This window comes from Zingiber officinale, chromosome 10B, assembly GCF_018446385.1.
Source record: "Zingiber officinale cultivar Zhangliang chromosome 10B, Zo_v1.1, whole genome shotgun sequence".
In the NCBI taxonomy this organism is placed as follows: Eukaryota; Viridiplantae; Streptophyta; class Magnoliopsida; order Zingiberales; family Zingiberaceae; genus Zingiber; species Zingiber officinale.
In genome coordinates, this window is record NC_056005.1 from 3,513,610 (window position 1) to 3,538,787 (window position 25,178).

The 25,178-nt window shown below is 36.2% G+C and overlaps 3 protein-coding genes across 9 annotated transcripts; all 3 read left to right on the top strand.

Annotated features, from left to right (window-relative positions):
• Positions 1–3,549: 3,549 nt before the first annotated feature.
• On the top strand, positions 3,550–6,750 carry LOC122028844 (squamosa promoter-binding-like protein 14). The gene is made up of 3 exons (XM_042587769.1): positions 3,550–4,035; positions 5,721–5,857; positions 5,949–6,750. Exons 1-3 carry the CDS (start codon positions 3,650–3,652, stop codon positions 6,533–6,535), a joined length of 1,110 nt encoding a protein of 369 aa, XP_042443703.1. The 5' UTR covers positions 3,550–3,649; the 3' UTR covers positions 6,536–6,750.
• Positions 6,751–6,928: 178 nt separating this feature from the next.
• Positions 6,929–10,975, top strand: LOC122028843 (ETHYLENE INSENSITIVE 3-like 3 protein). Of its 3 annotated transcripts, XR_006124975.1 has the most exons (6): positions 6,929–7,106; positions 7,186–7,353; positions 7,885–9,669; positions 9,754–9,855; positions 10,361–10,490; positions 10,572–10,975. XR_006124975.1 is itself a non-coding variant. In XM_042587768.1 (4 exons), exon 3 carries the CDS (start codon positions 7,897–7,899, stop codon positions 9,667–9,669), a length of 1,773 nt encoding a protein of 590 aa, XP_042443702.1. In that variant the 5' UTR covers positions 6,929–7,106; positions 7,186–7,353; positions 7,885–7,896; the 3' UTR covers positions 9,754–10,331. The 3 variants fall into 3 exon arrangements, 2 of the variants coding, with proteins under 2 accessions (XP_042443702.1, XP_042443701.1); XM_042587768.1 differs by lacking the exons at positions 10,361–10,490; positions 10,572–10,975 and having other exon boundaries at positions 9,754–10,331; XM_042587767.1 differs by lacking the exons at positions 9,754–9,855; positions 10,361–10,490; positions 10,572–10,975 and having other exon boundaries at positions 7,885–9,727.
• Positions 10,976–14,422: 3,447 nt separating this feature from the next.
• LOC122028530 (bZIP transcription factor TGA10-like) lies at positions 14,423–19,416 on the top strand. Of its 5 annotated transcripts, none has more exons than XM_042587373.1 (11): positions 14,423–14,714; positions 14,963–15,075; positions 15,670–15,738; positions 15,862–15,981; positions 16,085–16,135; positions 16,226–16,285; positions 16,407–16,484; positions 16,786–16,858; positions 16,940–17,211; positions 17,839–18,078; positions 18,615–19,416. In XM_042587373.1, exons 2-11 carry the CDS (start codon positions 15,034–15,036, stop codon positions 18,762–18,764), a joined length of 1,155 nt encoding a protein of 384 aa, XP_042443307.1. In that variant the 5' UTR covers positions 14,423–14,714; positions 14,963–15,033; the 3' UTR covers positions 18,765–19,416. The 5 variants fall into 5 exon arrangements, with proteins under 5 accessions (XP_042443307.1, XP_042443306.1, XP_042443305.1 ...); XM_042587372.1 differs by having other exon boundaries at positions 15,686–15,738; positions 16,943–17,211; positions 18,615–19,414; XM_042587371.1 differs by having other exon boundaries at positions 15,686–15,738; positions 16,088–16,135; positions 18,615–19,413.
• Positions 19,417–25,178: the final 5,762 nt, after the last annotated feature.

Here is a 25,178-nt window from a genome sequence, read left to right on the forward strand (position 1 = left end):
CAGTTTTTCATCAATCCGTTTCTAGGTTAATACAGAGAAAATAAATCATTGATAGGTATTAGCCATTAGTGCAGATGATAAAATATGGAGGGAGGCATGCCACAATGCATGAGCAACTGCAAAAGGTCACTCTGAGTACTTGAGGATGTCTTAGATTTCTATTTTCCAATGAGGTTTGGACGACACCACGACAACGACAAAAAATATATGCTATTATTAGCAAGTACTGTTTTTTCATTTTCAAGAAAAAGGAACAGTTTGTTTACCAGGAATTTGTCTCTGGAAGATCACATAATTGCTTTTGGTTAAATTTATGCCTTTTGAGTTTATAATGTTGTCTTTAAGATTTTTTTGATACTTCAATAAGCAGTAATCATTCATCAAAAAGAGGTTTGATAAATATTTTAGATCAATTCTTGTTGTATATTTATTCATTTAAAATTTTGGAGCTTACTTTTAAGACGCCAACATGTTACATATCTCTTTCGTTAGCAGATGTAACTTAAAATCAGGGCCGTCTCAACCATTTTTGAGGCCCTAGGCAGAAAAAAAATCAAGGTTTAAAATTTCGACCTTTGTCGAGGTTTCGATCCTAGTCCAGAATGATACGATTTTGACACCATATTATGTCGTGTCAATATAATTTCGATATTTTTTAAATATAAAATATATTAATTAAAAAATAAAATATTTAACATAATTATTTAAAAAATAAATAAGATAAAAAATAATCTTTTAAAAAGGAAAAGATATGAAAATAGATAAATAAATACATAAAAATTTGATTATAATTTTTAAATTAAAATAAATAAAATATAAAATTAATTAGATAATTTTATTAAAATTTAATAAAGTCTCTTTAGATTATTTTTATCCTAACTAGGAGTTGATTAAAATAATTAACCTAGTTTAATTAAAAAATATGAAATTCGACACCACTCGTGAGCCCGCACAACTTCGACGCTGTTGCGGGATTGCGCGACCAGCTATGGCCGCGGGCAAAAGGTGAAATTTGTCACCCTAACAACCCAACACAACTGATCTTACATGCATCTGTAAGGATATAAATCGGGAAGCTGCAGTTGGTCACTACGGGAGAGCATTTTTCTTGGTTTTACCGAGATTCGACACCTTACCCATTGTAACAATATCTATCACGTATTAGTCAACTCAACTATGTCCATGGGGTGACATTTATTTTTATTAGTAAAATTTAAAAGGGCAATTTCATATATTGCCGATGATTATTTATACAATTGGAAGTAGTGACCAACTAGGCCACGTAGCAATAATTTTATCTTATGTCAAACCTAAAAAATAAAAAATATTTTATATTAACTAATATAGAAACAAGTAATAAAATTATTGTAATACTATTAATATACATTTTAATTAGAATTTTTTTTAAAAAAATATCAATTATTTTTTACTCCAAGAAAGGAAAGTCTCGACATAGTAGTAAAATTAATGTATGACCTAGAGGAAATAGATTTGAGTACTAGATATAGTCACTACTGTCTTTTTATCACTTTTAATTTTGATAAATTATTAATAAAATTTATTTATTAAAAAATATTTAACTAGTGAATTATTAAAAAAGTGAAAGGAAAATAAAATTTAAGAAAGAAACATGACGATAATGTTAAATATACTTTTAACTTTGAAAAATATTTTTATAAAAAAATATTAATTAATTATAATCAATAAATATTTTTAATTTATTAACAAAATTTAATTTTGATTAATAAATAAAAATTTTAATAGTAAAAAATTTTAAATTACTAATTAAATTTTAATAAAAAATAAAAATAAATTACCAACCAAATCTAATTTTAATAGTAAAAAATTAAAATTATTAATTAAATCTAACACAAGTAAACAAAAATAAAAACGATCGAGATTTAATCTATAAAAAATTTAAAATTTTTTATCAAATATAGTTTAGCTAGTAAAATATTAAAATCATCGATGAACATAAATCTCGACTAAAATTTATTTTAGCTATAATTTTAAATATTTAATATCTAAACGCATATGTTTTTAGATTAATATTCATATTTGATTTATATAGATATATATATAAATTTTATGGGCCCCAATATAATAGGGGCCCTAGGTATAGGCCTTAATGGCCTATACCTTGAGCCGACCCTGCTTAAAATTATTTAAGATTAAAATATATAATACAGGTGTTTTGGTTAAAAAAACATTATAGGTTTTTGAGAGTTTAAGGTGAATATTTGAGCTTTATTTTTATTTTTATTTTTTTTTCAAGTTGACAATAATCATGAAAGCATTTTTGTATAGCCAAAACCTATTATTTATAATAAAACATTTTAGCAAAAATAAAATTATATCAAACATATTCTTAGATGGGATGATGTTTTTGAGTTGAAAATGGAGAGACCAAAATGTCTCAAGAAATCTCATTTTGTCTAGAAACTAATATTAAAAAGGTTTATAGCATTTTCATGTGGGGAAAAAAAAGCGTTTTTAGTTAAATGGTCCAAAATGTCACTTTGACAAGGACGTTATACCACAGGGTGAGTGTGAGTGTGCAAGTAGAGCATTCAAATTTTTGAGTTGAAAGTTTACGTCAATTGATTGAAAATATATAAGAAAAAATTGACCTAAATGATTTATATTAGATTATCAAGTTGTCTTATTCAAACATGATTATTGAGATATTCATGAATCAATTTGTAACTCTGACGGATTTACTTGATTGCCAATGAAAAATTTTAGTGGGATCATCTCTACGTTTGCACTTTCAAATTTATAAATTTATCTTGATAATCAATAAATTTTTTCATGGGATGAAATTGATTATGGATTAGTGAAGGTAGAATAAAGAATAGTTGAGTAATTTCCAAAAACATACTGCACAAACGGTTCCACCTGACACATGCAAATGCAAATATTCTACTAATTTCTGTAATTCAAGGCAGAGAGATAGAAAAAAATAAAATCTGATGCTTGAGATTTTTTCATTATCATTTTCACTTTTACTTTTACTTTCACTTTCACTTTCATCGGTATCTTCAAACCCTTTCATTTATTTCAATGCAAGAGTCGCCAGTTCTGGTGAGTCTCTGAGGGCCCTCATGATTTTGCAGAAAGATTCTCTTACAGTGAGATCCTCAGCGCAAAAAGGCAAAACTGCACTAGTGCACTCCTTGGTAGCTTACCAAAGCAACTGCACGATGACCTACAAAAGTTACCTTTCCAAGACATTTGTACAGAACTCATATCTCAGAAACTATGCCTCCTTTTAACCGATTGAGATTTGAGAATGTCCAATTGTTGATGATGTTGTTGTTCTTGCTCCTTCTCAATCTCTAGTTGTAGTCTGATGCAAGGGGAAAAAAAAAAAGAAAAGACTTTGCTAACTGTACGCTTATGATCTTCCCAGTCTTGCTCCCTCTCTACTTCTGTATCTGTCGTGCTACTTTTGTGTCCTCTCGGATGGTATTATATATGATATATTTTATACTGCAAATAGCTCAACATGGCCATGATGGCTTTACGAGCCAGCAGAAAGACATAAAGACCCACCCTTCCTCCTCTTTACTGCTTTTACACACGCTCTCCCAAGTTTCAAGAAGCCGACTCCCACTTGCTGTGGTCCTCCTCTGGCCTTGAGCCATGGATGAGTTGTAGAGGGAGCTGCAACAGCCAAGAGATGGATTCAAGCTCTCTCAAGCCCTCCGGGGCCTCAAGCAGCTCTGGGGACGCTCTCAGTGGCCTCACGTTTGGGCAAAAGATTTACTTTGAGGATGGTGGCGGTGGAGGTAGCGGGAGCTCCTCCAAGCCACGGCTGGCTCCGGCCAAGGCAATGGCGGCGCTCCCTCCGTCTAGGAAAGGTAAGGCGGCGGCGCAGCCTCAGCCACCAAGGTGCCAGGTGGAGGGGTGCAATGCCGATCTGACCGGGGCTAAGACTTATTACTGTAGGCATAAAGTTTGTGGGATGCATTCCAAGGCTCCCAAGGTGATCGTTGCAGGCTTGGAGCAGAGGTTCTGTCAGCAGTGTAGCAGGTTATGCTTTTGATACTTTTACTTGTTTTTTGATAGGTTTTCGTTTCTGAATCTGCTTCTACATGTTTGGGGGTGAAAGAGAGACGAGAGCCTTTTGTTGGTAATGTGTAGGGAAGTTTGCTTGCTTCTGCTTGAGTGCTGCCTTGTTTAATTAGATCTGGGACTAGTTGTGTTATTGTTAGCTTATGTATCGTTGGGTGGTTAATTTTGATTTCACATTTGAATTTGTATTTCTGTTTCTGTTGTTTTTTAATGTTTCCCTCATAGTTCAAGAATGTGCATATGCTACTTTCTGTAGGATGTTTGTTTATTTTACAGGCTTGTTCTGAAACTTCTTTCTTTCAGCAGAAATTTATTTGTTTTGGGAATGAAGTAAACGATCTTAAACTGATTCTTAATGTAATTGTTCAATTGGAACCCCTTTTCAACTTGAGCAACTAGTAACCTTCTTGATGTATGGTTGAATAGAACCATTGTTTTGAAAGGTATTAGCTTAAACTGGTTACAGGCCTACATAAAAATGCATTTGTTTGTATGCTCTTTACGCTGCCATGCTTTCCATTATTTTTTATCGGTCAATGTTATAAGTTAGTTTCATTATAAATATGTTATTTCTATTACAAAACATGTAACCACAACCTAATCAGGGTGGGGAGTAACTGATAGGGCGAATAGCTTAGACGGGGTTTGAAACCTGGCGAATAGCTTAGACAAGTTTTGGCACCATACTTCTTGGATGTAGGTGGCATGAATGTATCAAAAATACATTGAAGTGGGAAAAGATAGACGATGTCATGAGTGTAATTTGGCTTAGATGAATTAAATATTTGTTCTTAATAACAAAATGTCGTTTAGTAGGATTCCAACTAAACGAAAAAACTGAGACTAATAGTTGGAGAAATCAATCAAAACAACAAGTAATACCTTGGTTGTTGTTGAATATATAGCGTGCCATAATTTAGTATTAGAGAATGACCCTTCTACTAGGTGTGTAGATCAAGGATGAACTAGTGGAAGCAATTCTGCTAGTGAAGAGTGGGAAAGACACTGAAGTTGGAAAAGTGTGACTTGTAATGATTGTAACTTTCCTTAAATGGATTAACTATGTCGGTAATGAGACATCTTTTAGCATAAGTGGTTGGGTTTCTCATAAGAACTCCAAAGTTAAGAGTGCTCGGTGCGGAGCAATACCGAGTAATCACTTTGGAGCCAAATATCATTGTACGTTGAAGAAAATCGTGAGATCAATAATGTTTGGTCAAAGCAATAATAACGATCAAGTTTCCTTGTACACGATGAGTTACTTGTGCACAAACAGACACATTTTTGTACACATTACCTGAATACACTTTCTAAAACCTTGTTTAGAGATGTTTGGTATTTGTAATTCAGTTCATATCCTTAGCAGTATGAAAGGCACACCAAGTTAAGGTTCATTCCTCGATTAAACATTATGATAGAATTTGGTGTGTTTATATGCATTTGACATTGTATCATGACCAGATTATGGTGGTATCAACATACTCAAAGATGATTAGTAGATTCCATAGTCAGAGAAGTTAATAAGTTAGATTTGTAGCTTCCCTGGACTTTTAATAAGTTCTTTTGAAATTTGTATCTTATATTGCTCGCTTAATCCGGAAATCCTTCCTTATTTTGTTGTTGGGATCCATACATAACCACAGGTTTCATCAGCTATCTGAATTTGACCAAGGGAAGCGCAGCTGCCGCAGACGCCTTGCAGGACATAATGAGCGCCGGAGGAAGCCACCTCTTGGGCCTTTTGCGTCGCGCTATAGCCGTCTTGCATCATCTGTGCAGGGTTAGCTGCATCTCGTCAAGCTGCATTTACTTTGCTAGTTATCTTTCTTTGTGCTCCATTGACTGCGATGGCAATGTGGTTTGCTACACAGAACCTGGGAGATTCAGAAGCTTTATGGTGGATTTCAGCTATCCAAGCTTTTCAAGCACTGCGAGGACTGGGCCGACTGGCCTGGTGGCCGCCAACGAGTGGCGCGGAGTCGATGCTCCGCCCCTCGCACCCGCTCTGCATGACACGCATCCATGCTTCCAAGGATCTCATTCTCCTTCAGGCGCGTTCAGCATTCCCATGGAAATTCTGCCTGGCGATTGCCTTACAGGAGTCTCAGACTCCAGCTGTGCTCTCTCTCTTCTGTCAACTCACACATGGAATAGAACCTCCATCAACAATCCTCCTCCAGCAGTGCCTGCAAGCAGCAACTTTGCCGGTTCCCCGGTGTCTCATTCAGTCATCGTCAGCAATCGCCCGGCCAGCTCATGGGGGTTCAGAGGCCAAGGAGATTGGACCACTTCGCACGAGATGCAGCATGAAATGGGATTAGCAGGAGCAACTGGTTCTAGCAATGCTCATTTCTCCAGTCAGCTGGAGTTTGGCTTGCACGAAAACGATCAGTGCCTCGACCATGGTTCCAGCAGGGCGTATGAACAGTCAGGCCCAAGCACGCATTGGTCTCTTTAGAATGTGACCGTGCCATGGCTTGCTTAAATGAACCATGAACCATTAATTGCTTGAAGGCTCGAAATTATGCGTGCAGCCAAACTTCCATGAACCATTAAGTGCTTCATTTCCAAAGTTGGATCTTTATGTTGCTTTAAAGGAGCAGTAATATTGTGCTGATGCTAATTTTGTTTAAAAATTAGCGTTAAAAACTTGGGTGATGATGTTCTCAGTTTGCTAAGTATGTCATTATTATGCTCTGTGTGTGATTCGTAAGCGCTACAGCGTTACCGCATGATGCCCCTCTTTTCCACCAATAAAAGGACCGGTAAGTTATGGGTGTAATTCAAGATTCTGCTGAGTGGGATCCGAATCCAATGAACTTGTTGAACCAGGGGCAAATCGTGTACAATTGGTTGCACCAAATCCAATTAGATCCTACCCACTTACCCTCGTTGATTCGGGTTTCCACCCTACAAATCCAAGCCTCGTCGTCGCCGGCCTTTCCTCTTGTAACCATCTATGACCTAAAAAGGAGGACGAGGACGACGATGACGAAGCGGCGTCAAACTCTAATTCCCAGACCGAAACGGTTTGATCGGTGATCATTTCAAAAAAAAAAAAAAATCAATTTTTATGTATAATCTTCTCTGGACTGGATTGTTGAGCAGGTGATTTGAGTTCCAGGGAAATGATTGATCGAGATAACAAGGGGTGGTTTTGCTAATCCGATAGGAAAGCTTGGGGTTTTCGTTTTTACAGCAGAGCAAATGATTCCTCTTGGTTAGGCGCGTGAGGTGGGAAAATTCATAGGTTTTCACCAGAGAGAAATCTAAAAGGTATTGTTTTGCTTCAATCTTTGCGATTCATTGGAGTGTGATTAAATCGGTGAATCAATGTTTGTTGAGATATTGTTCTCACTGGCTGGGGATTGGGTGGGATCTGGGAGCCTTGAAAAGATAGCTTTTCAACGGAATTCAGATTCTACTCAATGGAAAGAGGGTTTGTGGGGATCATGATGAGTCTTGGATCGACCTGGATTGACCGCTTGGTGATCGTTTTGCTTTGGCTGTCATTTGACATGCATAAGTTTGTTTATCTATTATTCATAATTGTTTGTAAATTGATTTTGAGGGGTTTACAAGGACTCTTATAGATGAACATGTGCTTTTCATTGTTTGTTTATGCAAACCTCTACTCTCTTTTTTTTTTCTTCTCATTTTTGTCGGGATAAATCATGGTCTTTTGTCAAATACACAAAACAAGATTATTATGTTGCCTTCATTTTCCAAGTATTTAAATCTTCTTAGTACTAGTGAGAGAATCAATGACAATTTAGGAGTGGATAAAAAGCAATTTTTTGTCTACAGGTCGCGCATATTATGGATCATCTGGCAATAGTAGCACAGGACTTAGTAGGCGATGCTTCAGATTTTGAAGTGGATGGTGTCCAGTGTGACAATCTCAATGAGAATGATGTTAGCGATGAAGAGATTGAAGCAGAAGAGTTGGCAAGAAGAATGTGGAAAGATAAAATTAAACTAAAGAGAATTAAGGAACGGGAAAAGCTGTTTGCTCAGCGGACAACTTCTGGGGAGTCTAAGCCAAAGCATATATCTAACCAGGCTCTGAGAAAGAAAATGGCGAGAGCGCAAGATGGCATTCTCAAGTACATGTTGAAGTTGATGGAAGTGTGTAATGTCCGTGGATTTGTCTATGGAATCATTCCTGAGAAGGGTAAGCCTGTAAGTGGTGCTTCAGACAACATAAGAGCATGGTGGAAGGAAAAGGTGAAGTTTGATAAGAATGGGCCTGCTGCCATAGCCAAATATCAGGCTGAAAACTTTGCAGCCGCACAGAAATTTGGGGGCAAAAATCATCAAAGTCTGATGGATCTACAAGATGCCACACTGGGATCTCTTCTATCCTCATTGATGCAACATTGTGATCCTCCGCAACGCAAATACCCCTTGGAGAAGGGTGTTCCGCCGCCTTGGTGGCCCTCTGGCAATGAAGACTGGTGGGTAGGTTTGGGCTTATCTGAGGGTCAAGCCCCCCCATACAAAAAGCCACATGATCTGAAGAAAATATGGAAGGCTGGGGTACTAACAGGTGTGATAAAACACATGTCTCCTAATATTGGAAAGATCAAAACACATGTGAGGAAGTCAAAATGCTTGCAGGATAAGATGAGTGCCAAAGAGAGCACCATCTGGTTAGGAGTTCTGGATAAAGAAGAATTGTTGGTCAATCAGCTCAGCAGTGATAACGGTTTGTCAGATGTAACTCAAAATAGTGGCCCTGGAGATCGGAGGGAGGTGACAAACAGTTTTAGTGATGAATTCGATGTTGATAATCTGGAAGATGTTCATGGATTTACTTCATCCAAAGATGATGGAATTGACAATGTAACACATATTTCGAGGGAAGTTAGTCCAACTGAAATGCCTCATCAACTTCATCAAGGCAAGGAGCAAGTTATTGAACGGCCAAAGAGAAAAAGACAAAGCAAAGCTGTTGCAGCTGCTGACAAGAAAATGCTTGTAACTTTGAATGAGCAAAGATCTGGTGATATGGGAAATCACATTCCAAACACGAATAGCACAAACATGATGCCAGTGGCTCATCATGCACAAAATATGCAACTGGAGGCTTGTGTCGATACAAGTTCAATGCATCAAGAGGAAGTTCCCCAAAGCCGATATCTTATTGCAGAGCCTGGGATTTGCAATTTTATGTGCAACCCTCCACGTAATATTTGTGCAGAAAACATGTACATTGGTGGGCAGCCACTCCTGTACCCTGATGTTGGCAATAATGTATCGCGCAATGCTATTTCAATTGATATTGGGCCCAACTGTGAGCAGCAGAAACTAATGTCTGTTAATAGTCAAGGAATGAGGACTGATAGAAACATTAATCCTGTTGAGAATTATTCTTATGAGCATGTGACGGCACCAAATCTCAATCAGCATATGATCAACGGAGGCAGACCTCTATTCCTAGATGAACAGTTGTGCATAAGACCAGATGCTTTTGCTTCACCATTAGATTTTAGTGGGCTCAATAGTCTAAGCCTGATCGATTTTGGAGACATATTGCAGGATGCAGATTTGTGGAAAGACGATGAACTATTGCCGTATTTGGGAACATAAGTACTTTTCTTTATGCAATTTGCCATTTCATAAGCAGTTTTTCCTGATGCATTTTCTCCACCTCTCCAAAAACTTCTTTTACAGGGTAAGCTTGCAACATCTCTTCGCAGTTCTGGGCCTATCCATCTTGTGTGCCTAGGAAGAATAATGTGCACTAGCTGACTATAAATATGGCATTCTATCTTGGTTGGTCCACACCACCTTGATGTTTATATCATCAGTTGTGCCTGTTGTCTAAATTATTATGATACTAATTTTGAATTACTGGAACGCTAGGAGCATTTGAATGTTAGATCTATTCTTTTCCTTCGTATATTTTTGTCCCTGTGATTTTTATTCCTTGTTTTTTGTTTCAAAGTACTAAAATTAAAACCTGTCTTACTCTCCCTCCCAAAATTTCTTGCACAAATAATGCTATGACAATTGCTGTTCAAGAATTGACAAAAAGAAATAGAAAGTTGGAAAACTTATAGTGAACATGTTTCAATTAAGTCTAGTCTTATGAAAAATTATTAGCTCTAAAAATTTAAGATCACGTGTTAATTGCTCTTCGCAATAGTTTGAAGATTCAAGTATCAATGCGAGACATCAGATGGTATTGTTGAAGACGAGCATGAAAACTTGGATAGTAACTTGCCTTTTAGAGTGGTACTTGTTTATAAGCATTTCATTTCTTTATCTTCCTTGATAGGTACAAGGTTCAGATTCAGTTATAACAGCCTGGGAAACAGCAACACAACCAGGCTGGATTTGTCACCTTTCTCAACCTTTGGCATAGACCAGGTAGTTCTCAAGAGAAAATAACGTAGCTGTTAAAGCAGGTGATATGGGGTCTCTTTTGTTGCAGTGCTTCCCTCTTGTTTTTCACGTATTATATTTTAATCCTGGAGCTGCTAAAGCAGGTGTTTTTCATGTAGCTGAACAATGTACAGATCATATTGATCGCCTGCATGACCATCTCAATCAATCATGGCCACATTGGCATGCCAATTTACTGAAATGTATTGAAAGAACTATTCAGGGACATAAGAGATTGATTGAAGTCAGTGCTGAATCAAGTCTTGACCTAGAATATCTTGCTAGAGAAGTGATAATAAATGAAGCATAGGTCTAAGCTGATGGTATTTAGCCGGCGATAATTCGCGCATTGTTGGTTTCAGATGCTTGTTAGTATAGTTTCTGATTGACTTGGTTTCCGACAAGACTTATTTAGGTATGTTTCCCTTCCTTTTTAGTTCATTGTAATCCCAAGTATGCTGAAAATAATCAGAATGTGGTTGGCCCTTTGTTTCAATGCATCTTCATAACTGGCTTCTGCATTGTTTCTTACTAAATAAATTATAGCACTTGACATCTATTATAACTAAATTAGAGTACATATATAACTAAAGTATGATTGTTAACTTTAACTATTATGTCAATATATAACAAAATTAAATATTAATATTTAATTAAATTATGATACCTATTATAAATCACACTTGGGCACAACAATCCAACTATGGCGGCTATGAATCTAAACTATAATATGCATTAGAATCAAATGGTAACTAAGGGTGTAATCGAATTATGTCGAACTGAATAGCAAGGGGTTTGAGCTTAGCTCGGTTTGCTTGGTTTATAATAAAATTAAATAGCTCATATGCACGGCTCGAGCTCGATTTTAAAATAACTTATTTAAAAGTCAAAATGTTTAGTTGAAGCTCGATTTAAAAATAACTTATTTAAAAATTAAACTAGTTTAATTTAAACTCCTTTAATATGTACTAGATATGTTCGTGAATTGAGGAATCAAATATTGTTAAATTTGGTCTCGACCCAATAATATTTTTAAGTTCGATCTCAACTCGTTAATTTAATTGAACAAATTTAATGATTTTTTTTTTAACCAACACTCGATTAGCTCTTGAGGATTAGCTCTGAGCGACTTAACTCGTTTAAGACTGTATTGGTAACCATCTAAAAAATTGAACAACAAAATATATATATATATATATATATATATATATATATATATGGGTTTGATATCTTGTACATTCTTATTTTGCACACTCCTGGGTGGCTTTCACATGTCCAGGCACTTGGATGTGGGCGCGGGCACCTCGACTCATTTTTTTTGAGTCAGAGCGCTCAGATGGGTATTCAGACATGTAAAGAGCGCTTAAAAATATGCAGGATAAAGATATGTATCTATTCTTTGGAATGGTCCGTGACAAGTCAGTCGAGACGTCTGGAAATAATTTAGGTGTCTCAATTCTTTTTTATTTTATTTTTATTTTTTTTATTGATCCAAACACTTTAATTCTTCTTTTCTTTTTTATTTAAAAAATAAAAATCCTTTAAATTTTAAATCAAAACCTTCTAAATACATTTGTTATATTCCATGAGCAATTAAAATTTTTTATCTTGAATACTATAATTCAAGAGGAAACTCTGCCCTTAGAGAGAAAATTTTATTAGCTTAAGTCCATTATAATCCAACCCTTAAATCTTAAAATTTAAATTCTAAAAACATATAATATCCCTATGAATATATGAAATTTTTAATTTTAAATACTATAATTCAAAAGGAAGTTTAATATTAAGTCACACTCATTATAATCCAATTTTTAAATCTTAAAATTTTAAACCTTAAATACATATAATATATCTTAAAATAAAAAAATAAATAAAATCAAAATACTGAAAAAAATCCAGACGCTTGGAGCAGTTTGTACACGGATGGCTGGATCAATTTCAGAAGCGCTGAGTGCCGACGAATCCATAGGATAATATCTACATATATGGAAATTATTGTTACGCACAAGTCAGATTGTATGGAGGTCTCTTTTCACTAGATGCCACTTGTATTAGTCAATGTGTGGTTTTAGAATTTTGTAAAATTGAGAGGAAAAAAAGGCATTGGTTACGTTTTTATATTTTTAAATTTATTAAAGGTGAATAGTCGAACAATTAGACTCCTCTAATTTATTTGGGAGGTCAACTCTAAGCTTTGCGTGGTCAAGGTTGCTTATAAATAGTTTATCTTTATTTCACATTGTTTGATTGCTTGATCAAATGCGCAAAATAACAAATTAAAAATAAAATAAAATTGTGTCAAATAAATTAAGGCCACTTACACATTTTCCAAGTAGTAATAGTTATCCCGGGTAAGAAGTGATAGTTAGGTGCTCCGATAATTAAAGAATTTAAGATTTAAATTTTAGTTATGATATATTATAGAATTTTTTTTTCTAGTGAGAAGATATTGATCATTTGGATGTAGGGGTGTGCATCGGCCGGTTTGGTCCGGTTTTATCCTATTACGATTTTATTTTTTCGATTTCGGTTTTAAAGATTTTTATCCAAAACTAAACTATTTTATTACGGTTCGGTCCGGTTTTTATTGTAATAAGGTCCGATTTATACGGTCGATTATATACGGTTTATACAATGAATTAAAATTGATTTTATGTTACTACAAATGTTAGTTTAGAGACAAAGACAAAGTATCAATTTATTAAAATAATTATAACAATAAATAAATATAAATATATAATTTGATTATGCTATTATATTATAAATGATTAGAAACTAATCTACTTGTATGATCCAATATCCAAAAAATAATGTTTTAAGTATAATACGGTTGGTTCGATTTTTTTGGTTTTTTGGGAGTCAAAATCGTAAACCGAACCGAATAACCGAAATTTAAAAAACTTAAATTGAAACCGGCCGAAACACCGAAAAAACCGAACAAAAAAAAATTGAAAATTTTTGGTTCGATCGGTTTTTCTGGTTTGAACTGAATTATGCCCACCCCTATTTGGATGAGTCTTTATTAGTACTTTCTGACTTATTTTGATGATCGATAAAAATTTTTATAGGAGATTAGTCATGTTATTTTGATGACCGATAAAAAATTTTATAGGAGATCGATCACCTCCCAAATTAATAGATTTGAAATGATACCTAGATTAAAAAATATATACAGTAATAATCAAATGAGAAATACCATCGACTTTTATCTTTGAAAAAAAAAACATAGATGATAGCATGATACAAGATATTAAACTGAAATATAGATAGATTGTCATCCTATTTCATGCAAGCATCACCAACTAAGCAAATAAAATTATCTTTTGAATAATTATAGAGCTGAAATTATATGTCAAACTCATCAATGTTGAATAGTTGAATTGGTCGGGATGTAATTTAGTCTAACAAAGATATATAAAACAATAAATTCTATTTCATAATTTAGACAATTTCAAATGTCCAATTCTTATGGTCTTGGTTTTAAAGGTCTAATGTAAATGGTCAAACTCATGCATGTTAAACTGGTCGGGTATATATATGCAAGGGTATATTGCTCAAATAAAGTTATGATAATTAATTATATTTTATAATTTAGAAAATTTCAATTGGTCACTTATTATTATTTGTTTTTTAAAATCAGTTTGATCATTTTGGTCTCCGATCGATAGCATTTTCCATTTCATTTAAACAAAATTGTAATTTCCCTGAAGTTAATAATGGTGAAAAAAATAATTAAATTTGTCCAGAAATATATTGAAAGGGCAAAATTGTCAGTCATGGGTGAAACCATTCCAGCGGCATTCAGCTCACCGCATGGGAAGCGGTATCCACCACGCCAGGTAGCTTTCAAGCGTCCGACGTCGCTGTTTCTTGCCCCCTTTTGCCGGTTCTGTTATTGCGGTTACCTAACCGGCCCACCTATTCTCCTCCTCCTCGCTTCTTGTCGCACACTGTAAACATTAGAAGGAGCCGTCGTCGCAGTAAAAGTCGAGGAGAAAGAGCAGAAGAGCGTTGGTGGAGGCGTTTGGAGAGCGGAGAGGCGGCGAGTGAGTAGAGTAGAGTGCGAGATCGATTGCGCCATTCATGGCCGGTTTAGATCGGCTATAAGGTCGAGTAGAGCTAGTTCCGATGATGGAAAACGACGGCGGCTCCGGCCATGCTCAGCATCAGCAGCAGCATCAAATCTCCTTAGCCATGCTACATCCTTCTCTTTCTTCCACCGCTCAGATGCAAGCGAGTTTCAATATGTAATCGATGCTCGATCGTGTTGCTGCACATCTAAATCCTCCTCTCCTTTTTTTTTTTTTCCTTCTTGATTAAAATGAATTCCTTTTCATGTTGGTTGGTTAGATAAAAGTAGATGTCAATATTAGAATTAAGTACAAGTTTTCGTGTGAAGGAAATCGAAGTTTATATGCTTTCTTCATTTGCTCTTAATCAATCTCATGTTTTGCTTTTTGGAAAGTTCATTTTAATTTGCTCCGTTATAATACAGGAGGGAAAGCAAGCTAGAGATCGGATCTTATGATCTAGGAGAGTTGGATCAAGCTTTATTCATGTATTTGGATGGTCAGCAGGATAACCAAACATCAGCTCAAGAACACAGACGTGAGTCTTACAAATTGATTTAGTTAATTGTATAGTATGATAGTTAATTATCTGAGATATCCATATCAGACCGGAAGAATTAGAGATTCTTTACTGGAGTTTTCTGGGGCGATGAGAATCATAGTTAGCAGATCATGTTGTACTTTTTTTGACCATATTTTGGCCGATAGGAGTTGAAATCTGACAAAGTAATATTCTGAAATCGAGTCCATGATGAAAACTTGATTTTCTACACTTTTCTTTTTGGAAAAAAAAATCTTAACTTCTTTGTATTTGGTTGTCGACTGTGACTTGTAACCAACTACTATGATTACGTTGAAATTTTTTGTACTGGATGGCCTGGAAAACAAGTACTTTTTCACTCTCTTTTTTCTTATGTTTCGATTTCATTTCTTCCCGGGCAGAGTCAAGCTTGGCCGATGGCTCATTGCGCTCTTGCTTTCTCTCTCTTCTCTGTGAAAATTTTCTTTTTTATGTAATGAGCATGTCTGCGAAATCAAAAGGGTATGCCCTTTAATTCCTTAAGAAGAGTTGTTTAGTCTTCTACTGTGTGGTGGTTTTATGCTGCACCTTCAGGGAATTTAATGCTTGCAGAGGCTCTTGTTTGCAGAGACTCTCGACATTTTTCCTTCTCAGCCCATGCATGTGGAACCGACGATAAAGGTACTGGGACTACCAACCCAAGGGATCTGGATGCTCTTCATCCGTTTTTGTTGCTCTTATTTTATTCTTGGGTGGTTGCTGTGACTTGTACGGGAGTAGCTTATTCATCTACTATCCTTGTAGGATGGAATAAGCTTGACCTCTTCTGCAAACAGTGGTTCTAAGAACTCGGAGAAAGCCATGGAATTCAGCAACGTTAAAAGAGATCCCCCAGAAAAGGATGGCAAAGCACAACTCGTTAAAGTGAACCTCTCTTTCTCCCTTTACACACATACATACCATGTTTTTAATAATTTATCAATCTAATGCTAGTAATTAATTACTTGTACATGGACTGCATGTTTAGAAGGAAGGGAAAAGAAAGGGAATTGAAGGTCCCAAGTCATCAGACCCTAAGGTGAATTTATCTACATTTTTATTTTTCTCAGGAAAAAAAAAATAGAAACTTTGTATGATCTAACAATGTGTTTGATTTATTTGCGGGCAGATACTGAGAAGGCTTGCTCAGAATAGGGAGGCAGCCAGGAAGAGCCGACTTAGGAAGAAGGTGCGTAACAAGGCATTTATATATCTATATATGAAGCAATTAAAAGGATAACTAACTATTCATTTACAGAAGTCTATCTAGTTCATGCAATTTAATATATAATTCTCTATCACTTTTACAGGCTTACATTCAACAACTAGAGACAAGTAGAATTAAGCTCACTCAGCTTGAACATGAGCTTCACAGAACAAGAGCACAGGTAGCAGTTACTCTTGTATACACGAGCCAATAAATTAAAATTACAATGATGGGATCTTTATGGCCGGCGTTTTTCGTGAAAATCTTTTTCACACAGCTATTGGATAGGAGCCGAATGGATCTCTTGGTGCTGTTAGTTGATTAATGGCTCCTTATGATTTTCCTTAAATTTGTTCCGATATATCCAATGCTGTGAAAGATGCGTTGCACCGTAAAGGCTCCTTCATAATTTTCTTCTGCATGAACTACGCAAGCATTTGTGTGAAGTCTATAATTCATATGTAATTAGTTAATGCATGCAGGGTTTATTACTTGGTGGTGGAGGTATTCTTGGGCATCAAGGCAATCCCACCGGTCTTAATGGGTTAATCTCAGGTACTGTGCAATAGTGTCATTAATCATATATGTTATTAATTGAGGTATATATAATTATTAATTAGCCTGCTTTTTATGTAGAAGAGGCCATGTTTGATATGGAGTACACGAAGTGGCTTGAGGAGCACCATCGACTAACATGCGAGCTCCGAGCGGCGGTTCAGGAGCATTTGCAGGAGAACGAGCTGCTGATGTATGTGGAGAGCTGCATGGCGCATTACGATCAGATGCTGCACCTCAAGAACATGGTGATCAAGTCGGACGTCTTCCACCTCATCTCCGGCATGTGGATGACCCCCGCCGAGCGTTGCTTCATGTGGATGGGCGGCTTCCGCCCCTCCGAGCTCATCAAGGTCCTCTTCGTTAATTCTTAGCTTGATGCTTCGGATGAACCTGGCTTAATTAAACACAGAAGTAACTATACTGGCTGGCTAGCTATATCACTTTGATGATCCCTCAACCACTCTGAACTAATTCCAACCTAACAAAAATAAAACACTTGAAATATAATAATATAAAGTTGTTCAAATAGATAGTGGTCATTAATTGTTTAACGAAGCTAGCAAAAGGTACACATAACATTCATTTATTTTTAACTGATGCGATCACCTAGTTAATTGTTTAGGTTATGTACAATTAATTAAATTATTAATCTCTAGCCATTGACTGTTAGTTTATCAATTTTTCGGGTGAACTACTTTACTTGGTGGGGGATCATAATTTCAAGAACATTAGAGCTAGCGAGAGGCTCATTGCAATTCAGCAAGGATATATGTCTTGAAAGGATTACTTTTCTATAAACATTCTTGATTGATTGATTAGTTTTTAGTAACTCTGGAGGTTGATACAGTGACGAATTACACCTAATAATTAATCTCGTGTTCTTTAACATTTACCCTTTTCATATGAAAAATTAACGGCCTAAGAATCAGGAAATTGATGGTTGTAACTTTAGAACTCATATTCGAATGCTTGTTTAGATTCTCTTGAGCCACATCGACCCATTGACGGAGCAGCAGATACTGTCAGTGTGTGGCGTGCAGCAGTCGATGCAGGAGGCAGAGGAAGCATTGAGTCAAGGCCTTGAAGCCCTTAATCAATCTCTCTCGGAAACCATCACCTCCGACGCATTCAACTGCCCTTCCGACATGGCTAATTACATGACCCACATGGCCATCGCCATGAACAAGCTCACCACTTTAGAAGGCTTCGTTCGACAAGTAAGCTAATTGTGATCTACCATTAATATTTTTGTTTACACATTAAGCATCAGATTAATAATGAACACATAATTCAGAAAACTAATCAAGCTAGGGCACTTATTATCAAGGGGTAGGTGGTCAAATAAACCTTAAGCAACCGTTTGTTCCAGCTGATTATCAATGTTAAACAATTTTAGTTTGTTATGCATGGATATTCAAGTTATTAATTATGAACTAGTTTGTTGATCAGATGACACATTAGGAAAATAATACTAGTGAGGTAGTTCACCAACAGCAATTCTTACTATATTATTGTAATTGACCAAAAAGAGGGAAGTTTCATAAACAATTTTGTGGTCCAAAGTAGCCAATTCTGTCAATGCATTAGTCAACAAAATCCAATTACAAGTTTGAACATTCATGATTCTTTCCACAAAGTCAAGATTTTCATGTTTGTAACTTAATTAGTCAAGCACATGATCTTACTAAGAAATAGATCCTCAATAGCTGATTAGCCATTAAACCTTGGCATGATCAGTGAATGTTTTGTGCAGGCAGATAGCTTGAGGCAGCAGACACTTCACCGGCTTCACCAAATCTTGACGACGAGGCAGATGGCCCGATGCTTGTTAGCCATGGCTGAATATTTTCATCGGCTTCGTGCACTCAGCTCACTTTGGCTTGCTCGACCGAGGAACGGCTAATTACAATGGATCATGATTAGCATGCATCGGCCAGCTGATTAAAAGGTTTAACCTTAGCTAGCAAGCTAGTTGTTTGTCCAAGACCGCAGTTAATGTATTCTATGGTCACGAACGAGCAAGAAAAGAAGAGAGAGCAAATGCACTGCCCATTTGAATCCTATTCAGAGGGATGTATAGATGTACGATCACTGAATGAAGTTATACACTGGGGAAAATGTTTCACACCCTCTTAACCTCTACAGTCTTGTCTCTAATATACTTGGAAGATCATGGTATGCCCCTTCCAAATTTTGATGCTTGCTCTTTTATTGCTTTCCCAATTAAAGATAGGGTAGGTTGCCTATCAATGGCATAGTCAGGATCTTCAACTGTCCTGGACTAAATAACTAGAGGCGGTTTGACTCACCACTGATTGTATTATTGTTGGAGAATACAAGAAGTCAGTTACTTATGCTGGAGAACAATGCGATTGGTAGTCATCAACATTTGGAGGGCCGCACTATGCTCAATATATTAACTCTAAACCCTAAAATTGCTAGCCTGCACTGGGCGTATTAACCTAAAAATAGTTGGGTTGCATTGGGTTGGAGCACAATGCAACCTAGCACTGGCTACACCAGTGTTGCCTATGTTGGAGCACCTTCTAGTATATCTTGGCAATCTCGTTCTTGCAAATAGACAGTAATGATGTGTGTAAATTATGTCTATTTTTAAACATCATTTAGCATATATCTTGTTATATTTTATGAACATGATTTACATTCATATATCATATTCTATGTGATTTTGTTAATTTTACTCTTTTAATTTAGAGAACTACTCTTCACTTGTTTTCATTAATAAGACATGTTTTTGAAGCAAAAATGGAGCATAAATCTCTTAGAACTAAAGTTGGAGCAAGGTGCACGCTATGATCGTGTACCATGACATGGGTGTGCTCCTACGGCTAAGAAAGATGGAAAATGGAACGGAAAAAGGCTCAACATGAACTAACCATACCTCATCATCGAGTCTCATCCGAACACACGAAGCATATAAGAAGAAAAAGGCTTTCGAAAGACTTTCAAAAGGGAATTATTTATAAAGAAACAAACTTTGACTGTGTCCCGTGACATGGCCGTGTTCCTCAGATGAAATCAAGATCAAAATAATACTAAAACAGAGTCAAAATCCTTCCATATAGCCAGACCATGCTAAAAAGTATGATCGTGTGAGATAGCATATCCAAAACTAATCACGGCACGATCGTGTTGAATTCTGGATTACATTGTGGATCAAAAATAAAATAGCTATAACTTTTGATTCGGTTGGAGTTATGGGCCGTGCGATCTATCAAAATTTAGATAATTTCAAGATTTACAACTTTACTTTAGGTTCCAACCCAAGAAAATTGTATCTAAGGAGTGAAAAATTAGTTTTGGCAAAGCCCCACAAATGGGGTAGATCTAGAAAGTTTGGGGGAGGTGGAAAGTTTGGGGGATGAATAAAAGGATCAGGCAAATCTTTGCTTGACTCATTTTGGACCAAGAGGCTCCACCCCCTTCCTTGGGAGAGAGTTTTCTCCTTTAGGGGAAATCTTAGAGCAGCTATCTTCATCCATCTCGGCAATCTATTTACCTATGGAGCGAGGATTTCATCCGAGAAAACTAGCAATGTATTGATAAACATTCTCTCCTCTTTATTTCATGTATTGAGTTGTAGATTGCTATTCTTCTTTGTCTATTGGGTGTATTTTCTTTGCTGTGGAGTAGATTCTTTGAATTTTAGGATACAGGTAATAACTATGATGTAATGTTAATGTATGAACTATGTAATTAGTCATTTCCTTATTTTATGATATATTTATGTTTTGTTCTTATTTGATTAAATGTGTGTGCATGTGAATGTGATGGATTGTAGTAGATTAGTCACCTTATAGAGGAGAAGCTCTAAATTTATGACCATAGGACCCTGTGAAAGAGGATATCCCTTTAAGCGAACTTTCTAGAGCGATCCTCTTTAAAGGAGGTCAATTCACTTTAAGGGGATTAATAATTAAGGTTAATGAGATTTCTCAAATTTAATGTTAGAAAGCGACTTATGTAATTTAGATGGTATGGACAAGGAGCCCTCATGTGACAGAGGGTATCCGTTTAACCAAACTTTCTAGTGTTACCCCTTTACTTAATAACATTGAAATTGGTGTAAACGTGCTAATTAGAGTTTAATAGGGTTTTCCCAATTTAATATTAGGAAGTGACTTATGTAATTTATATCGAATGACGGGGGGCCCTCATGTGACAAGGGGGTATCCCTTTAATTGAACTTTCTAGCATTAGCCCTTTACTTAATAGCATTGAAATTGGGTAAGCACTCCAGTGTAACCTTTAAAGGTTCATATAGGTAATTTGAATGGAATCCCTATAAGTGCATAAACATGGCGGTAAGGCGGTGAACAATACATATGACAATAACTAGCATCATAGCAAAACCGAAGTCCTAGAATCGTTTGCTCCAATTTTAACTTCTCCCTTCGACCACTTGCTTTTTCTTAACCTCCTCTGCTCTAGGCTCTCTCTCAAACCTTCTCCTCTTGCTCTCTCAACTCTCTCTCTTTCTCTCTTGTTCTCGTGACCACACACAAACTCGACTTTCTATATAACTTCCTTTACGAACTCAGCTAATGCTTAACCAATAGTCCTTGTGAATTAATATTTTATTACTTGACGATATAATCATGCACTTGCGGTTAAACAACACGTAACATGTAAGAAAATCTATTAAATTTTTTTCCTTATTTGGATAATCTTATATGTGACTACTTTTCACTCAATTGTCTGCTTATAATGAGCCAATGTATTACTCATTGCCCAACAAAGACAATGTGTTAATGTAGTGAAAAGAGTATCAACAACTAAGTAAGGATTATTGTAGTGAAACAATAATGATTGCATGTCACATTCTAAATCGTGTTCCTCCTAATCTATCTTACTTACAAGTTTGGGGATGTCGAGCTATTGTTAGACTTCCTAAACTAAAAGTGAGGAAGTTAGGAGAGAAGGACATTGAGTGCATCTTCTTGGGTTATACTGAGCATAATAAGGCGTATAAGTTCCTTGTTATCAAACCCAATAATTCTATTTGTGTTAATGTCCTAAACTAAAAGTGAGGAAGTTAGGAGAGAAGGACATTGAGTGCATCTTCTTGGGTTATACTGAGCATAATAAGGCGTATAAGTTCCTTGTTATCGAACCCAATAATTCTATTTGTGTTAATGTCATATTCGAATTACGTGATGCTATATTTTATGAGATTGGGTTTTCTACTATACCTAAAGTCTTAAATTCTAAAATTTCTCATGATTTACTACTGTACACAAATAGTTAGTAATGAAGTAATTGTTCATGCAAATATTAATGTTGATAATCCTGAATTAAGGAGAAGTAAAAGGACTCTAAAAAATAAATCCTTTGAATTTGACTTCGTTATGCATCGTTTGGAGGGAATTAGGATTTCAAATGTGAAAGAAATAATCATATATGATTCATCAAATGTGAAAAAGATAACCATATATGATTCAATGGAATCTAATCCCAAAATATATGAAGAAGTAATGAAGTATAGGGATGTTGCATTCTAGAAAGATGCAATTAATGTTGAGATGGAGTCTTATGAGCAATAAAATGTAGAAATTGGTTGATCTTCAACATGATTCAAAACCAATCAGTTATAAATGCATCTTTAAAAAGAAGATGAAAGTTGATGAAACTATAGACAAGTTTAATTCAATGTTAGTAGCAAAGGATTTTAAACAAAAGGAAGACCTAAACTATTTTGATACTTATGCATTCTATTTGGTGGAGCTCTACAGTCTTATGTGTCTCATAGGATAGAAAGTCATTTTGAGTTGTCAATCAAAGTCAAGATACGGTAGATGATGTCTATGGAGGGTCAAATTCATCATAAAAGGAATTCAAGTTGAGTCTAGTAAGCCAATACATTCATTCCGGAGATGCAAAGATAAACAAGGGCAAGTCAGTTACCATAGCCTCTATGTCGGCTCAAACCCTGATACTTTCCTTAGCTTAGATCTGAGTCCTAGCATTATCCCTCAATCTCAATTTCAACTATTAACTCTTTCTTAGTCTCAGTGACAGATTTCCTCTTACTCTTGATGATAGACTTCATCTCAATCTCGACAACAGAATCCCTCTTAGTTCTCGTTGCCATCACTAACATCATCTCTATCTGAGCCCCATTTGTAGATACCCTCTCTCTGCCTTGGCTCCTGACATCATCTCAATTTTGGTCTCAGATATTGACTTTGTCTATTCTCAAGATCATTGCACATCAACCTCACCTTTTCCACCCTCAAGATAGGCTTACACTCTAAGCGGGCTCGCTAATAGTAATTATGAATATTTCAGGATGTGTGATATCTTGAGAATAGGAGAACGATTATGAAGTTGTATTTTAGATGCTCTTCTACGAACATGTGGTGCTGGATGAGCAAAGTGACAACTAACGACTATTAGATCTAGGTCTCTCATCGTCCCCCATAATGATAATATTTCAGTTGACATGGAGATGCTTTTTGGACAACCATATACGAAGGTAATGATGAAGGATTCCCCAATTTCTAAAAATCTTAGATCAGGTTTTACCCTTCGTCTCCATATTCTTCTTCTCACATATCACCTAAAACAAACCCTAACTTATCATTAAAGTGGTCCTGGGATCTGTTCCATAGCCAATCTAACTCTTTTTTGAGTGCATTTTAGACTCTTTCATCTCATCGACGGTCTTTAGAAAAAGCGTGCATCGACAAGTTCGTTGACTAGTGACTTAACCATCCATGATATTTGGTGGGGATAAAATGGTGCTATTTGTGGTAAATCTGAGCCAAGATGCTATAATAATTAACACTAGATGAACTAGTGATAGCTGCGACTTCATTGAAGAGAAAAATTACAAGAAGGCATGAAAGGTCCAAGGATGAGACGTTTGTTCCTTATAGGGAGCATTCATTCCTCAACTGGTACACAAAAAAGAGGAAGTTCAAATCATGCTTGGCCAGTCAAACTGTGTTACTCCAATGATAATTGACTTGTCACCTGAACTAAAGAGAAACTAATTATCTATCTAACACGAAACAATGATGTCTTCGCTTAGTTACCTCATGAAGTCACTGCGTGGCATCCACCATGATAGAGCATCATCTCAACCTCCTTCCGAAATCTTGACCTATTGGGCAAAAGAAGCGACACTTCGCCCCTACTCAAGACAAGGTGATTCGTGACGAGATCACTAAGCTTCTAGAGACTAGACATAGCATCGAAGTCTAGTTCCGCTCTTAGCTAGCAAATGTGGTCTTGGTATCCAAGCTAGGAGGCAAATGACTGGTCTGCATTGACTTTCAGGACATCAACAAAGCTTATCACAAGGACAGCTACCTGCTTTCTCGGATTGATCAATTAGTGGACTCTACCTTAGGTTGCAAGCCCATTTGCATGTTAGATGCATATTAGGTATACTATCATATCTTTTGGCCATGGAGGATCAAGAAATGGTTAGATTCATCACCTTAGATGGGAATTTCTGTAGATGACACTTACCAAAGACTGATGGATCAAGTCTTCAAGCACCAAATTAGTTGCAACATGAAGGTTTATATAGATGACATAGTAATAAAATTGATCAGGGTTGAAAATTTAATTAGCAACATTGGAGAGACATGCAATACCTTGCGAAGGTACAACCTCAAGTTGAATCCTGCCAAGTGCTTGTTTGGCATAAAGAGTGGTCATTTCCTCAGATATATAGTACATCGAGCGAGAGATAGAAGTCAATCCTGAGAAAGTTCAAACTTTATAGAACATAGCATCACCATGGCATCACCAAGAAATACTAATTAAGGAGGTACAAAGGTTGGTTGGTTGAATCACCTCATTGTCATGTTTCATTTCTAAATCAATTATGAAAAGTCTCCCATTCTTCAAAATACTACACAAGATACTCTGTTCTCATGGGATGAGAAGTACAAAGAAGCTTTCATAGATTTGATAAATCTGTCCATCATATCTAAGCCTGTAGCAGGAGAATCCCTAAGGTTGTACTTGTTAGCTTCTAAAGGAGCCTTGGGTTCAGTCTTAGTGCGACAAGAAGGTAATATTCAATAACTTGTATAATTTTCAAGTCATCTGTTGAAAGACTCCGAGACTCGATAAATGACACTTGAAAAGCTAGCCCTAATGTTAGTGTTGATATCTCGTCGACTTTGGCCTTACTTCCTCTCGCACCCTATCATAGTACTCACTAATAGTATCCTAGGACGGGTGTTAACTAATACAGGAGCTTTTGGATGTCTAATCAAATGAACCCTACTGAGTCACACACCGACTTGATTGCGGATCCTACTACTTAGACGATCCCCAA